Source organism: Bos grunniens, chromosome 19 (assembly GCF_055505025.1).
Source record: "Bos grunniens cultivar Pamir isolate PY7600 chromosome 19, Bosgru_T2T1.0, whole genome shotgun sequence".
NCBI lineage: Eukaryota > Metazoa > Chordata > Mammalia > Artiodactyla > Bovidae > Bos > Bos grunniens.
Window position 1 is genome coordinate 12,171,354 of NC_141183.1, and position 17,327 is coordinate 12,188,680.

General features: G+C 57.8%; 1 protein-coding gene across 1 annotated transcript; it reads left to right on the forward strand.

Moving 5' to 3' along the window:
* The first annotated feature begins 10,648 nt into the window (after positions 1-10,648).
* On the forward strand, positions 10,649-17,118 carry FSCN2 (fascin actin-bundling protein 2, retinal). Its single transcript, XM_086356558.1, has 5 exons — positions 10,649-12,195; positions 15,622-15,778; positions 16,133-16,254; positions 16,586-16,753; positions 16,875-17,118. The coding sequence occupies exons 1-5, from the start codon at positions 11,370-11,372 to the stop codon at positions 17,078-17,080; spliced, it is 1,479 nt and encodes a 492-aa protein (XP_086212684.1). The 5' UTR covers positions 10,649-11,369; the 3' UTR covers positions 17,081-17,118.
* Positions 17,119-17,327: the final 209 nt, after the last annotated feature.

Below are 17,327 nucleotides of genomic sequence, written 5' to 3' on the forward strand. Positions count from 1 at the left end.
CTGTCGCGACAGGTGTCCCCACCCCCGGGACACCTGGCGCCACACGTAAGACGGGGAGGCGGATCAGGGCAAAACACAGGGAGGAGGCCTCTGCTCTGATGCTGTCTGCTCCCCGCTACTACTCCAAAGGCTGCAGCTGGGGTGAGCAGAGTGGTGCGGGGCGAGGTCAGGGCCGAGGTCGAGTCGGTTCCGGACGGGTCACCCGGGCCTTCGCCGCACCCACATTCCCGGGCTCGGACTTCCCGGGGAAGCTGCGCTCCGGGGGCGGGGCCTATAGAGCCCGGCCCCGCCCACTCCGGACTCGCTGGCGGGGCCTAGGGTAGCTTTTCCTAATTTGGTCCCGGGGCGGGTCCCAGGCCTCGAGTCCTAGCGCGCGCCTCCCCGTCCCCCGGCTCGCTTCCACCTCCGGGAGCCTGACCCCAGCCCCAGCACCGGCTTTCCCTGGGCCCTTTGGGGTCAGCGCCGGAGTCCCGGGAGAAGCTAGGTCCAGCGGGCGGCGGAGAGAGTGCGGAAGAGGCTGCCTCTGAAGCAGCGCCAACTGGGTCCGGAAGCCTGGGGCGCCCTGCCACCCACGGCCATTCTGCGCCCCCTCTGTTAGCGGGTTTCAGATCTGGGACCGCCCGTTCACCGCTCAACCCGCATCTCCGCAACGGGTTGCGGGCAGGGCACTGCACGCATGGCCCTGCAGACTGGGGAGGTGGGCGCCAGTGCCCGCAGGCAACACGCACCTCTCCAGATCAGGCACGGGCTGGGTGCGGGTCATCCCCTGTAAGCAGCGAGTTTGGAGGCTTGGGCCAGGAGATGGCGCTCTGGCCGGTCGCGGCGGCCCGGAGCGTCCAGCTCTAAAACAGGCCACTGTCATTCCCAGGTGGGCCGCCAGGTGGATCCCGCTATCGCGGCAAAGTGCCCCGGGTCGGGCGAGGACTGGGCGAGTCGGGGCCGCACCTGTCAGCCCCACCCTAACCCTCCACCGGGCTGGCCGGGGCCTCCCGCACAACACCGGCAGCCACTGACCCGGGCTGGGGAGGTCGCTGTCGGTGGCCGCTGAGTCACTGCCGCCCAAGGGTGACAGGGAGTGGCTTGGGAGTGGCCGGTGACTTCAGTCCGTACTGACGCAGGGAGACAAGGTGGGATTGGGGTCAGCCTGTACCCAGGGCAACAGAAGAAGGGAGGGCCAGGGCCACCACTCAGGAGGCAGGGCCAGCCCACCCCTATGTCCCTGTACCTTCTGTTCAGGGAGCAGACAGCACCCACAGAGGGATCCCAAAGCTAGAGCAGACCCTGGGCCTGAGTGTGTCTGTTGGATACACAGCTGGTTTAGATGGCAGCTGCCATACCGTCTGCTCACCGGACACGCTGGGTTATTTCAGCAGCTAGACCACCTGGGCAGATGGCCATAGATAACCAGTTCAGAGAGGAGGAGGAGGCTCAGAGAGGCCGAGGTTGGTTTGAGGACGCACAGCATGATTTGAGGGGTGGGACTCTGAGCCCCTCCCCCAACTACACACATCCTGCTGGCATGGGCAGGCCTGGGTTGGGGGCCGAAGGGGTGTGTGTTCAAACCACTTCTCTAGAAGCTATGCAAGGGCTGTCAGCTGGGGGGCTAGGTCATTTGGGGTTGGGTTAGCCCCAGGAATGTGGGAGTGGGAGCTGGTGGAGGTGCAGCCTCTAGGGAACCTGGAGTGCCACGCCAGGGCAACAAGACCCAGAACGCCCTGGGGTGGGTGGGTGGGTAGGGAGTTGAGGGCAGACTCATGAGGTCTCCCTGAAAGTTGATAGGCAGGGGGCAGAGAGAGCCAGATTGGGGTCAGGTCATTCCTGGGAAAGGACAGAGGATGCCCATGGGCAGGTGGCCAGAGCGGCACCTCTGCCTCCCTGGGTGACAGGTGAGTCACCCTACCTGTGTGTCCACCAGGGCCTGTGTGAGTGAATTGTCTCGGAGCCAGCCCCCAGGAGCAGCCCTGACCCACAGGAGTCAGCCAGGGTTAGCAGTACTGAGCAGGCTCACAGACCCACTCCTGCCCACAGCATTTTCTTCCCTACTTTGCCCAGACACAGACTGAGTGTGGGGCTGGGAAGGGGCAGGCCTAGGGCCTGTAAGTAGGAGCAAGTTGGCATATCTGCAGGTGCCTGTGTCTTACCTACCTGGGAACAAGGGAGGGAGTTTCAAGATGAAAATGTTCCCTCGGATTTTTTGGATGAATGTTCAGCATGCAGGATCTTATTTCCCTGTTAGTTGCTCAGTCGTATCTGATTCTTTGTAACCCCATGGACTGTATCTGCCAGGCTCCTCTGTCCACGGAATTCTCCAGGCAAGAATACTGGAGTGGGTTGCCATTCCCTTCTGCAAGGGATCTTCCCAATCCAGAGATCAAACCCAGGTCTCCCATATAGCAGGCAGATTCTTTACCACCTGAGCCACAAGGGAAGCCCTATAATACTAGAGTGGTTTGCCATGACGTCCTCCAGGGGATCTTCCCGAATCAGGGATCGAACCCGCATCTCTTATATCTCCTGTATTGGCAAGGGTGTTCTTTACCACCTGGGAAGCCCTAGTTCCCTGACTAGGGATCAAGCCCACACCCCCTGAGTGAAAGGATGGACTCTATTCCACTGGATGGCCAGGGAAGTGCTATGTTCCCTCAGGCATTGAAGACTTGACTCCCTGGCTCTTCCTACTACTGCTCTTGGGATATGGTTGTCATTTGAGCCCCAACCCAGAGTCCATGGTTTTTTGTGTTTCTCCACAAGAGTTTGTTGGGCTTCCCAGGTGGCGCTAGTGGTAAAGAACCTCCCGCCAATGCAGGAGACTAAGAAACATGGGTTTGATTCCTGGATCAGGAAGATCCCCTGGAGGAGGGCATGGCAACCCACTCCAGTATTCTTGCTTGGAGAATCCCATGAACAGAGGAGCCTGGGAGGTAGGCTCCTGGTGGGTAGCAAAGAGTAGGACACGACTGAAGTAGCTTAGCATGCATGCACAAGAATTTAGGCTTTCCCCCTTTTTTTCCAGCTGATCTGAGATTTCTGGGGTACCAGTACTGAAGACTTCTCATTCTTGTCTTGACCATTACTAAGCCCTAGGCCCTCAATGTCCTTCAGTTCTTCGGAATTTTCTCATGTTATTTCTTTCATATTTTCCCTCTATCCTGTTTTATTTTTTCTGTTCTTTGGTTTGGGGTTTTCTATTAATAGGCTGGTCATACCTCCTGGTTGAATCTTTTAATCATCCTATTTTTCCTTCTATCTCTTTATATTTTTTTAACTTCCTGTAATGATTTTCAACTTGTTCTGACCCTGCAGTGGAATTTAATTTTATTTATTTATTTTAGTTACACAGTGCAGCATGTGGATCTTAGTTCCCTGACCAGGGATTGAACCCATGCCCCCTGCAGTGGAAGCGTGAATTCTTAACCACTAGACCTCCAAGGAAGTCCTACAGTGGATTTAAAATTAGTTATTATGGTTTAAAAAAATTTTTTTGAGACACTTTAAGATGCACTAATTTTTTTTACCATTTGTCACACTTGTCTTATTTTCTTTTTATTTTTCTCTTTTAATTTCTAAACCATTTGGGAGTTGGTCTCAGACATTCTGACCTTTACTCCTTAATATTTCAGTGTCTTTTCCCTAAGAACAGGGACATTGTCTTATATAACCACAGTACAGCAACCAAAATCAGGCAGTTTCACATCAATATGACACAGTTTATCTAATCTGCAGTCTGAATTTCAGTGATGACAGTTGTCCCAATAATGTCCTACACAGAATTTTTTCCTGACCTAATCCAAGATCTGCATTGCATTTAGTTATCCTAACTTATGACACACTTAATCCCCAGAGCCTCACTCCTGTTCTCTGTACCATTTATAGCATATCACCTATAGGTGAGAAGATTTTTATCAGAAGCAGACCAGCACTAATGCCTCAAGCTGAGTGGCTTGGCATGGTCCCCATGGGAACCATTTGATGAAGGTGCCCATGTGCAGAGCCTGTTTGACTGTAGGACCAGGCAATGAACCATTTCTGTTTTGGCCCAGAAGTCAGAGATGGAGCTTAGTCCATTTTGGATCCCCAGCAAGGTTTCTGGCACACAGTAGGTACTTAATAAGTGCCTGTGATTGTTGGACATGAAGTGTCTGATTCTTTCATGATGGCCTGAGCCTCTGCAGATAGATTTGGGCTTGGCATGGGTGTTTGGCTGAGAAAAGAAGAGAATGTAAAGGCAAAGGAGAAAAGGAAAGATACCCCCATCTGAATGCAGAGTTCCAAAGAATAGCGAGGAGAGATAAGAAAGCCTTCCTCAGCGATCAATGCAAAGAAATAGAGGGAAACAATAGATGAGAAAGTCTAGAGATCTCTTCAAGAAGATTAGAGATACCAATGGAACATTTCATGCAAAGATGGGCACAATAAAGGACAGAAATGGTATGGACCTAAACAGAAGCAGAAGATATTACAAAGATGTGGCAAGAATTCACAGCAGAACTATACAAAAAACATCTTCATAACCCAGATAACCACGATGGTGTGATCAGTCACCTAGAGCTAGACATTCTGGAATGTGAAGTCAGGTGGGCCTTAGGAAGCATCACTATGAACAAAGGTAGTGGAGGTCATGGAATTCCAGTTGAGCTATTTCAAATCCTAAAAGATGATGCTGTGAAAGTGTTGCACTCAATATGCCAGCAAATTTGGGAAACTCAGCAGTGACCACAGGACTGGAAAAGGTCAGTTTTCATTCCAGTCCCAAAGAAAGGCAATGCCAAAGAATGCTCAAACTACTGCGCAATTGCACTCATCTCACACACTAGCGAAGTAATGCTTAAAATTCTCCAAGTCAGGCTTCAACAGTATGTGAACCGTGAACTTCCAGATGTTCAAGCTGGTTTTAGAAAAGGCAGAGGAACCAGAGATCAAATTGCCAACATTTGTTGGATCATTGAAAAAGCAAAAGAGTTCCAGAAAAATGTCTACTTCTGCTTTGTTGACTCCAGCAAAGCCTTTGACTGTGTGGATCACAACAAACTGTGGAAAATTCTTCAAGAGATGGGAATACCAGACCACCTGACCTGCCTCCTGAGAAATCTGTATGCAGGTCAAGAAGCAACAGTTAGAACTGGACATGGAACAATAGACTGGTTCCAAATAGGAAAAGGAGTACGTCAAGGCTGTATATTTTCACCCTGCTTATTTAACTTATATGCAGAGTACATCATGTGAAATGCTGGGCTGGAAGAAGCACAAGCTGGAATCAAGATTGCCAGGAGAAAAAAAAAAAAGATTGCCAGGAGAAATATCAATAACCTTAGATACGCAGATGATACCATCCTTATGGCAGAAAGTGAAGAACTAAAGAGCCTCTTGATGAAAGTGAAAGAGAAGAGTGAAAAAGCTGGCTTAAAACTCAACATTCAGAAAACCAAGATCATGGCATCTGGTCCATCATTTCATGTCAAATAGATGGGGAAACAATGGAAACAACGAGAGACTTTATTTTTGGGCTCCCAAATCACTGCAGATGGTGACTGCAGCCATGAAATTAAAAGATGCTTGCTCCTGGAAGAAAAGCTATGACCAACCTAGATAGCATATTAAAAAGCAGAGACATTACTTTGCCAACAAAGGTCTGTCTAGTCAAACCTATGGTTTTTCCAGTAGTCATGTATGGATGTGAGAGTTGAACTGTAAAGAAAGCTGAGCACAAAAGAATTGATGCTTTTGAATTGTGGTGTTGGAGAATACTCTTGAGTTCCTTGGACTGCAGGGAGATCCAACCAGTCCATCCAAAGGAAATCAGTCCTGAATATTCATTGGAAGGACTGATGCTGAAGCTCAAACTCCAATACTTTGGCCACCTGACATGAAGAACTGACTCATTTGAAAAGCCCCTGATGCTGGGAAAGATTGAGGGCAGGAGGAGACGGGGACGACAGAGGATGAGATGGTTGGATGGCATCACCAACTTGATGGACATGAGTTTGAGCAAGCTCTGGGAGTTGGTGATGGACAGGGAGGCCTGGCGTGCTGCAGTCCATGGGGTCACAAAGAGTCAGACACAACTGATCGACTGAACTGAACTGAACTGAACTGGGTGTCTGTGTGTGTGTGTGTGTGTACAGGCATCTGTGTGTGTTTTTGTGTGAAGGTGCACCCAGGCAGAGTCTGGGCAGAGGCTTCTGTGGTCACCTGCAGAATTGTGAGCTCCTGACTGTCCATGCCAAGTATTGACACACCTTAGGCACTGGTGTGTCTGGAAACCCAGGTGGGCAGTAGGCAGTCATATTTTGATGAAGCTGACCTGGTCCTCACTCAGTCCCATACAGCCGGGACTCACTAGGATAATATGAGTGCTCCTCTTATCCCAAGAATGTGCAAAGGTCCTGAGGTGTGGGTGCTGGAAGATTGCCCAGTGGTCATTGCCCTCAATCTTGTCCTTGTGGTCCCTTTGGAAACTTTTGGCCTTGCTGGAGCCTGGAGGCCTCTGGTCTCTCCCTCCCCCTCCTGCCAGATATAGCCCTCATCTCCTACTCTCCCCAGCCCCTCACCTTATGGCTTTACAAGAGACAAAAACTAGGAGATTCACCAACTTCGCACCCTGACAGCCCCAAGTGGGGGTCTCCCCAGCCCAGCCAGTAGGTCTCTGCTTAAAGTGGAACTGCCGAGATGGTGTGTGTGTGTGGGTGCATGTACATGTGTGTGTGTGCGTGTGTGCGTGTGTGTGTGTGTGTGTGTGTGTGTAGATGAGGGTCTTGGGAGGAGGGGTCGGTGGGGGAGGTGAGAGGTCTTGAGAGATGGTGGTGGGTGGAGCAGGCCGGGCACCCCCAGTGTTTGCCCAGACGGTGCAGTCTGAGATGTGGGCGCCCCCTCCTTCTGCCCTGCTGAGGGGAGCTGTCACCCTAAACCGCCAGCAGGCCTCCAGTAAACCAACCTAGTCCCCCGCCCGCCCGTGTAAGTGGAACTGCGGGGCAGCAGAGAGCTCCGCCATGAAAAAATCATGAGGACACCAAGCTGTGGGCCTGTTTCAGGAACAATGCAGGAGTCTAGGCCCTGGGCACCTGCCGAGCTGGACCCCAGAAGCAGATGATGAGCCCAGGAGTGAGGAAATCAGGGCTTCGGGCTGTGCCCAGCGGCACCTGGACCACCAGGACGGCCCTCACCTTGTGGGGCCGAGGAGTCTGGGGCAGAGGGTTAAGGAGAGACGGCAGAGGCCTGGCATGGGAGGGATGGTGTGCCCAGGGTGGGGTGGGAGAACACCATCTAGGGCAGCAGCTGGCCAAGGCCTGGGGCTGAGGCTCTGGGGTGAGGCGTCAGCGATCTGCTCTGTGAGGAGTAATTCCCAGACTCACTGCCCTGCGGGCCCTTCTGCCGTTGCTCAGCGCCGGGAGTCCAGACCTGATTTGGGAAAGGTGTGACTGTGGAGGTTCCTTAGCCGGTGGGGCTGCCCTTGCCCCTATCCTGGGCCAGTTTCCAGGGCTCCAGGCCAGCTGAGGCAGGGAGGGCCCCCTCCCCCAGCCTGCACACACACAGCACCTGTGCCAGCTCACACCACCAGCATCAGCGTTGCCCGGGCACCGAGCCTGGCGCACGCTCTGGTTGCCATGGCAGCAGGCAGCGTGCTGGCAGGAACCCAGGCTGGGCTCTAGCATCAAGGGCTGGCTGTCTAGACGTGCAGAGGTGGGGGTGCTTTCCCTGGTAGCCCCGGAGGGGTATGGCTGGGGGGAGTGGGAGGGGGTCCCTCCAAATGGCTAGGACTGCCCAATCCCCAGCATTCCAGGAAAGGAACAGTTTCCTGAGAGCTACAGGGTGAATGTTAGAGGTCTGGGGGGCTTTAAGGCCCTCTCTGCTCCTGGTCCCACCTGGACACTAAGGGGGGCAGGAGGTCGAGGATCAGCCCCAGCCTTGTCTGCTGGGGGCGTCTGATAGCTGAGGCCACTCCCACCTTCCGGGGCCAGCTGTGGTCCGAAGGGCCCATCTGGCTGTGTCCATCCACAGATGGCAGGGCCAGAGGCATGGCTCGTTGCAGGAAATGGCGCCCTCCTCCAGTCAAACATACTAAAGTTGGTGTGTTAGACGGCCTGACATCTGTGCTCAGGCCTGGTCCCGGTTGCAGATGCCAGCTCAGGGTGGGTTCATGCCCCCACCCCTGGGAAGGGATGGGGTCAGGTTCAGAAGTGAGCAGGGCAAGTGAATAGGGCTCCCAGAGTGGCAAGGACCTTTTATGTCCCAGGGCGAAGGCTGGACAAGGCAGTGGTGGGCACATTTGTGTGCCCCAAGTGGGTGGCTGTATGGACAAGTTCTGGCAGGGGGCATGGGGTTCTGTGGGAAGGGTGCTCCCCATTGCCTGCGGATGCTGCCCCAGTGTGAGAGGAGCCCCTGAAACAAACTCCCTTAGGCCACCCACAGCCTGGTCATCCTGCTGGGCAGCCCCGAGGGGGTTCTGAGGCTGGGATCCAGAGTAGCATCTCCAAGCTGGGGCTGACCCAGCAGATGACTGTGGCTCACTCTGCCCAATTCCTGCCTGTGTGTACTTACACACACACACACACACACACACGGCCAGACTTGCAGGCATCCTGCCCCACCTATCAGCAGATGCTGGGCCCATCACACAGGAACCCCCACATCAAACATTCACAGGCAGTTATTAAGTACCTACTGTGTGCCAGAGCCTTGCAGGGGATCCAGAAAGGAACCATGACCCTAGCAGGCAGCTGGGCGAGGCCCTGAGATCCTGATGGGGGGAGGGAGGAAGGGAGGGAGGAGGGACCATCTGTGCAATCCCCCTCCCTTCAAGGAAGCCTGTGCTGGAAGGGCCGCCTCTCAGAGCCCACCCCCCAGCCCCCGGGGCCTGAAACGCCACCCGGCTCATGCCCCTGGATCAGTGCCGGGGAGCCCCACCCTACCCCCACTTGGGGCTGTGGGGCCTGAGAATTGAGAGGCCACGGCACTTCTGGCTCTGCTGCTGAGAGGCTGCCTGGAGCCAGGCCTGCTTAGCGCCTGGTGGCTGGGCTTCCTCCCGCGGGGCACGTGATGCCTGTGAGCGCCCTGCCAGCACCAGTCAGCGCTAATGAGGCCGTCGTGCTAATCGGCCCGGCTGGGCTCCTTCAGAAGGCTGGCTGGGAGTTGGGAGTGCAAGGAGAGAACAGTGCCCATGCCTGGGGTGGCCACGGCCACAGCTGCCCCTCGGGCTGCCCATACACACAGGAACTGAAGTGCGGACAGCATCACGGCTGGTACGCCCAAACCAGGACGTTTCCCTGGCATCAAGCGCTGGGCAATGCAGTCCCCTGGGAACGTGGGGGGATTTCATGTGGGCATCATCTCTGTGGAGGGGGTGCAACCCCAGATGGCATCTCCCTACCATGGGGTGCCTGGCACACAGCCTAGTCAGTCAGTGTCCCGTAAACACCTGTGGGCCACAGAGGTGGACGACACTAGCCAAGACCAGTTCCTCGCTCAGTATGCACCATGCTGTCATGGGGATTTGTGTGCAGACCTATCTCCCTGAACCCCAGTGTGAACCCCTCAAGCAAGGGGTCGGGTCTCCTGGTCTCCTGCTCAGTGTCTGCACATGCCTGGGGAGGTCACTGCCCGGGATTGGGAACATGGAGGAACGACTCCAGAGCCGTGTGCCCATCCGCCCCACCCACCTCCTGGGGCCTCCGCATGCCCAACCTGAGGCCCCTTCATTCTGTTGGACCCTCACATGGCCTTGAAAGGGATGGAGGGGTGATGCCTGGAGCATCAAGAGCAAGACTCAGGAGGCCAAGGCTGGAAGTGCCCTGTGGCTCCCACTCCGGGTCCCCAGGGAGGCCTGAGGGTCACATGCTGAGATGAGGAAGAAGACACCGAGGCTGGCCCGGGCCCAGGGCAGGTGGCTCTGGTTTCACTACTTGGCTCCTGGCCCCTGAGGCAGGTGCAAGAGACAGACAGGCAGGGCGAAGCTGAGCAGGCCCACCGCAGCCCCCTAAGACAGCATCCACAGGCTCAGGGTTTGGGGAGGTACAACAGGGTGGGACCCCAGAGACTGAGCTGGGAGGTACCAGGGTCCAAGGGAGTCAGCTGTGGCTTCTCCTAGCCTGCTACCCTTATCCTTCTGCTGGGAAGGCTTTGCTTCTGTGCGATAGTGGGACCCGGCCCATTAAGGACCCCATAAGGACCCACAGTCAGGCCAGTCGCTCTATGTAGTGTGAGTGGCAGTTCAGGGGTCCCCAGGGCCATTCATCAAGGCTGGCTTCACCAGAGCCCACCCATGGCAGACAGAGCAACCTCATAGGCCCTGAGAGTCGCTCAGGGTACAGGGGTCGGGTCCGAGCCTGGCCCTGTGACCCCAAGTCCCGCGGCCTGCCACCTCCTCATGCTGCCCAGGATGACGCCTGCTCCACACGTGTGCTCCCAGGTCACCCTCTCGCTGTGCAGCCCGCGAGTTGGGCGTGACTGTCTCCATCACACAGCTGCCACCTCAGCCCAAACCGAGGGCCCTTCCCCCCAGGGCCCGGCAAAGCCAGGCTGCCTGGCCAGTGTGAATCTGGCTGAGCAGCTGCCTCTTCACACCTGGCATGGATCTGGGTGCCATGAGTACCAGGATGGGGGGGTTGCCTGGCCCGCTCACTGGTACTGACAGCCCTGCCTGCCACTTTCCCAGCTACAGGTCATCCTTGGGAAGCACCAGACTCGGGGCTGCAGGCTGTGACCCAGGGGCTGCTGAGGAGGACAGTGCAAGGCTCAGTCACAGCCGCCCAGGTAGCAGCAAGGAATCAGAGAAGCGGTAACTGGATCTGGCGGCCGAGGGTGGAGGGCTGCGATCGGGTTGCGGCCACACGCAAGTTTTCCACCAGGCAGCTTTCTCTACCCCGGGAAAGAGCTGGGCTGGGCTGGCGAGTCTGTGCAGTGGGTCTGGGGGCCCGGAGGTGGGCAAGGAGAGAGGCCAAGACTGGGGGGTGGGTATCCAGAGGGTGGGGCACAGTGCCGGAGCCAGGGCCGGGCAGCCGCCAGTGAGCACAAAGAGGTGGTCAGCCCTGCGGCGAGTGGCACTCTCCAGCCCCGCCGGCCCCGGGCTCTGGCCCCTGGGCAGTCCGGGAGTGGCTGAAATCCAAGCTGGGGTAACGAAAGGCTGTTCCTAAGCCGGCACACTTCTGATCCGCCCTCCCACCCTCCCTCTGCTGCCCGCTGGCCATGTAAGAGCTGCCTGGGCCCTCCACTGCTGGTCAGAGGCAGCATCTGAGAGGGCAGCGGGTCCATGACGCCAGCCGGGCCTGGGGGGCGTGGGCCAACCCAGACGAGCCGGGCCTCTAGGGGACCTCAGGGGCCGTGAGCACAGAGAGAGCTTCCTGGGCCCCCGTCGGGGACCTCAGCCAGGCCCGAAGATGCCTACCAATGGCCTGCACCAGGTGCTGAAAATCCAGTTTGGCCTCGTCAATGACACTGACCGCTACCTGACGGCCGAGAGCTTTGGCTTCAAGGTCAACGCCTCAGCACCCAGCCTCAAGCGGAAGCAGATGTGGGTGCTGGAGCCGGACCCAGGGGAGGGCACTGCTGTGCTGTTTCGCAGCAGCCACCTGGGCCGTTACCTGTCGGCCGAGGAGGACGGGCGTGTGGCCTGCGAGGCGGAGCGGCCGGGTCGTGACTGCCGCTTCCTGGTCCTGCCGCAGCCCGACGGGCGCTGGGTGCTGCAGTCGGAACCGCACGGCCGCTTCTTTGGTGGCACCGAGGACCAGCTGTCCTGCTTCGCCACGGCCATCACCCCAGCTGAGCTGTGGACAGTGCACCTGGCCATCCACCCGCAGGCCCACCTGCTGAGCGTGAGCCGGCGGCGCTACGCACACCTATGCCCGCAGGAAGATGAGATCGCAGCGGACAGCAATACGCCATGGGGTGTGGACGCGCTTGTCACGCTCATCTTCCAGAACCGGCAGTACTGCCTCAAGTCCTGTGACAGCCGCTACCTGCGCAGCGACGGCCGCCTCGTCTGGGAGCCTGAGGCTCGTGCCCGCTACACGCTTGAGTTCAAGGCGGGCAAGTTGGCCTTCAAGGACTGCGATGGCCACTACCTGGCACCTGTGGGCCCCGCGGGCACGCTCAGGGCGGGCCGCAACACACGGCCTGGCAAGGACGAGCTCTTCGACCTGGAGGAGAGTCACCCACAGGTGGTGCTGGTGGCCGCCAACCACCGCTACGTGTCCGTGCGGCAAGGTAACGGGGTGCGGGCCTGTGTGTGTGTGTGTGTGTGTGTAGGGTCCTGTAGTGAGTGGCTCCGGGTTGAGGGGTGAGAATACACTTGTAGAATACAGTGGGCCGTAGGCCAGGTATGGGGTCCCTGCTGAGCCTCAGGCCCGCCGGACAGCTGCTGAACGCAGGATGGGCAGCGCCCAGGTGGAGGTGGTTGAGGCCCAGGCTTGCTGTGGTGAGGGGCAGGAGGGCAGGCCCCATCCGCACCAGGCTGCCCCCTGACCGCCCTTCCCCTTTTCTTCTATCACCCCACTTCTGAACTTTAAAGGAAATTGGGGCTATGGCCAAGGGCAGCGAGGGCAGGCAGCAGGAATGGAGTGGGGCGGGATCCTGGGGGCCTTCCAGTCCAGGGAGATGCAAGCGGCTCCTCCAGAGCCTGGACTCCTTGGTGGGAAGACACTCTCTGCTCAGCAGGTGTCGAGTGGCTCCCCCCAGGTCCCCGATCATTGGTCACCTGCTTCATGTGACCCGCGGGCCCTTCTACACATGATCACCTGCCTATGGGGTGAACATGGGCAGCTCCTACTTCCCCTCGAGGAAAGTGAGGTTCCAGAGTGGCTCCATGCTGCCTGGACTCCTGGCTCTGTGCACCCAGAAGGGGTGGGTGTACCCGGACCCGGCTCACTGCCACCACCTGGTCCCAGCCCTGAGCACATAGAGGGGTGGCCAGCTGTGGCTCTAGGGACTCCTACCTGTCGTTTGGATCTTCAAGGCCAGTGCTGAGTAGGGACCGGCATTCAGCAAACACCCCTGAATCCTTGTGGAGTGTGGTTGGGCCCTGAGGTGTAAGGGAGGACAGACAGCCCCAGTCTTTCCCGTCACAGGTCCTACTGTCTGGCCACACTGCTTTCTGGCCTTGACCAAGGCCCATATGCTTGGTTTGCCAGTAAAAGGTGGGCAGTAGTGGGGAAAGCTTTCTCTGTGAGTCAAAGGAAATGCTGGCTACAAAGCATTTGTCCACGTTCAGCTTGTGAGCGAGACAAGTGGTAGTGTGGATGGTGGTGATGGTAAGGGTGCCATGGTGACAGAGCTGGTGCCGGTGGCCCTGCTGCTGATGGTGATGGTATTGGTGCTGATGGAGATGACGGTGGTGGTGGTGGTGAGGGGGGATGGTAGCCGTATAAACCATTTTTCATTCTTTGGATTACCCTGCATCTGACCCGATCCCTTTGATGGGGGAATTCCCGCACAAAGGAACAGATTCACCTCCCCACCAGCACCACTGTGAGGCCAGAGGTACCTACATTCACCTCCCTGCTTTCCTTGCATAAGCCTGGGGGCACCAGACCTGGCCCTGAGATGTTCCGATGTTGACTGCTAACCAGTGATTCAGGGAAGCAGAGTGTGGCATCTCAGGCTGAGGGAGCAGGGGATAGAGCCGCTAGGTTTTCAGGCAGCTGGGGTGGTGGCTTCTGCAGAGTGGGCTGCTGGTCCCTTGGTCCCTGTCATTTTGCTGGCCAGGTAGCCCCCAGACTTGTCTCCTTCCCCCAGGCCAGGGCGTTTGTGAGCAAATTGGCTTTTCCTGTTGATTTTTTTTTTCTTTCCCAACCTCCATCAGCCAGAGTCTGCTTGTTTCTGCTATGTCCACTGCCAGCCCTCACTGATGTGGCATTGCTGCCAGGCTGCCCAACAAGCAGTGTTTGCTGCTGCAAGTAACAATGGCTGCTTATTGGCTTAAGCCACGAGGACACTAATATCTCGCCTAAGTAGAGGTCTGCGGGCACAGGGGTGGTGGGGTCCCAAACAGGCACCACATCCAGCTCAGTGGCATCACCAAAGTCCTCTGCTCTTTCCTCTTTGAGGAACTGCTCTCCCAGGACAGCTCTGACCTCAGACTGGTGCCCCTGTGGTTACAAGACGGCTGCTGCTATTCCAGACCTCACGTCCAAACAGAACAAAGTCCAAAGGGAAGAGGGGCACTGGCTCTTCTTGTGGCTTTGCAGGAGTAAGAATAGGTCTCCTGTAAATGCTCTCAGACACCCCTTCTTGCTCACACATCCACCACTTGATCAATCCCTCCTGGGACAGTAGGGTCCATACTCTTTGCTGGCACCAGCCAGGACTCCATGAGACCCTGATGCTGCAAGATCGGGGTCCCAGGAGCAGCCAACTGTGTGAGACCGAGCCCCTGGGCTGTATCCTATCTAGAGAGGGTGTGTGGAAGGTGATGCTGGGGACAGCAAGAGGCTTGACCTCAGAGATGGGGATGAAAAACTTGAAGCCACAGCCTCAGACTCCTGGCTTCACGCCTCCCTTTAGTACCTGTCGGATGGCTCCCTCACCTTCTCAGGTCCTGCTTCAGGGAGGCCATCCCTGGCCAAAACCCCAGCAGTCGTGGGCACTGGACATACCATTTTTGTTGTCCACTGCTCCCCCGGGCCAGCGTCTGGAGAACAAGGCCATTGTCTTGTTATTGCTGATCACAGGCTGGGGGCAGCAGGAGCTCACTTTGTGCAGCACTGCTGATGGGATGGTGGGGTTGGCAAGGAGAAGGGGTCACTTTCTTGGGATCTGATCAGTGATCTGTGTAAGAAGGGAGACAGACTCCAGTCTGGGGGACAAAGAGGACAAAGCCATGGCCCCCCCTCTCCAGTCTGGGCCCTGCGTGCTGCCCCACTTCCTTCCCAGGGAGCGGGGCAGGACAGGATATGGCCCTGACCCTTCAGCCCTGGTGGGGGTATGCCCCACTCCCTTCTGCTCTGCTTGCTGGAACTGCTGGGGCTCTGCCTCAGTGGAACTCTGATCTGCCAGTTGCGATGAAACAAGGATGTGGTTTATGGGAAGATACCAGGGAAACCCCACTGCCTGACTGCTCTTCCCCACCCTGGTCATAGATGCCCCATTCATCATTCATCTCCCTCCCAAGCAGAGTCCCAAGTAGCTTTGCCCTCCCTCCGGGGTCCTGGGAGACCATACACATGTGCATGAGGGGCTGAGGAGATGACAGGGGGCCAGCCCCAGCTCAGTGCCCAGGAGCAGACCCCAGGCCCCCGCTGTGTCCTGAACCATGCTAGGGAAGGACAGGGACCCTGCTGTGTCCACCCGGCAGCTTAGAGAGGAGTTATAAATAGAGGCTGCTGTAAGTCCTGGGTCCAGAGAGCAGGAGCAAGTAGATTACCTGCTGATTAGCTGAGGCAGGGGATTTGGTGGCACGGAAGGGCCTGGCTCCTGGGGCTGTGTTGGGAACCTGGCCTCCAGGAAGCGGTGTGTGTGTGTCCACAATGTGCCTGCATGGCGCTGGGGCAGAACTCCAAATCTTCTCAAGTCCAAAGGGTTCTAGAAGAGACCCCCGCTGACTTCAGGGATGCCCCAAGAGCATGCCTTCCCATCCCTCTGCTCCCCACCCCACCCAGGGTGAGGCGTGAGGGGCTTCCCATCTCCTCCCTCCAGGGGTCAATGTCTCAGCCAACCAAGATGAAGAACTGGATCACGAGACCTTCTTGATGCAAATTGACCAGGAGACAAAGAAGTGCACCTTCTATTCCAGCACTGGGGGCTACTGGACCCTGGTCACCCACGGGGGCATCCAGGCCACAGCTACACAAGTGTGAGTGCGCCATCCTCACCTCTGTGACCCCCTGCATCTCCACCATCACCTCCTTTACACACACCACTTCCGTTGCCGTCACCACCACCTCCTCCACCATCACCACCACCATCATCATCTCCATTTCCACTACCATCTGCATCACCGCCTCCACCTCAACCATGGGGACCACGTAGCCGCCCAACCAGGGAAGAAGGCTGCTAGCGTGCAGGGCAGCTCTTCATGGTGGCGGGCGTAGCAGTGGAAGTCAAGTGCCTTGAGCGGGTGGTACTGGACTTGAAGGGGATGGGGGAGGTCTGACCCTGAGTCCCCATGTCCTGCTCCTCTGAGGGGACCTTGACCTGCTTCTTCCAGTTCTGAGAACACCATGTTTGAAATGGAGTGGCGGGGCCGACGGGTGGCCCTCAAGGCCAGTAACGGGCGCTATGTGTGCATGAAGAAGAATGGGCAGCTGGCGGCCATCAGCGATTTTGTGGGTGAGCACACCCCTCCTGCCCCGGGGAGCCTGGGGCTGGGCGCTCTGCCTGGGGGCAGTGCCAGCTCAGCCCCTGTCTCCACCCAGGGTTGGGCCCTCTCCCTCCCCATGGAGCTGCTGCTGTCTACGACAAGAGTCGTACTCCCTGGTCCAGCCCGTTGCTCTTGACGTGGGGGCTCAGATCCAGAGCCCCCGGATCTCTGCTGCACTTCTGGGGAACCAAGGGCTCACATAAGCGGTGGGCAGATCCAGGCGCACAAGCGGGGCCGGTCCTGGCCTGGCGATCTCGCGCGGCTGTGGGAAGGCCCCTCAAGCCCTTGTCTCGCCAGCAGGGGAGGACGAGGAGTTCACGCTCAAGCTTATCAACCGGCCCATCCTGGTCCTGCGCGGCCTGGACGGCTTCGTCTGCCACCGACGTGGCTCCAACCAGCTGGACACCAACCGCTCGGTTTACGACGTGTTCCACCTGAGCTTCAGCGACGGCGCCTACCAGATCCGAGGTGCGGGCAAGCGGGATGGGGCTGGGGAGCAGCGGGAGGTGGGGGCCGGAGAGAGTGGGGGCTGTGCCCAGCCCAGATCGGGGAGCGAGCCGCCCGTCAAGCCCTCTCTGCCCCACCCCAGGCCGCGGCGGCGGGTTCTGGCACACCGGCAGCCACGGCAGCGTGTGCAGCGACGGCGAGCGCGCCGAGGACTTCCTGTTCGAGTTCCGGGAGCGCGGCCGCCTGGCCATCCGGGCCCGGAGCGGCAAGTACCTGCGTGGCGGCGCCTCGGGGCTGCTGCGCGCGGACGCGGACGCGCCGGCTGGGGTTGCGCTCTGGGAATACTGAGCGCCGCCCGTCTGTCCCCCATTAAACCGTGTCTGTGACCAGCGGCTCGCGGGTCAGTGGCGCCGCTCGGGGTGCGTGGGGAAGGGTTTGCACCGACCCGCCGCAGGCCCGCTGGGCCTTTCCTGCGATGGTCGCTCGACTGCTCGACACTCCGCCATCCCTCATGCCCAGAAAATCCAAGGTTAGCGCTTGTCCAGCCGATTGAACGTCCCGAGACCCCTTCCTGGACTGCCAGTCCCAGGCCTTC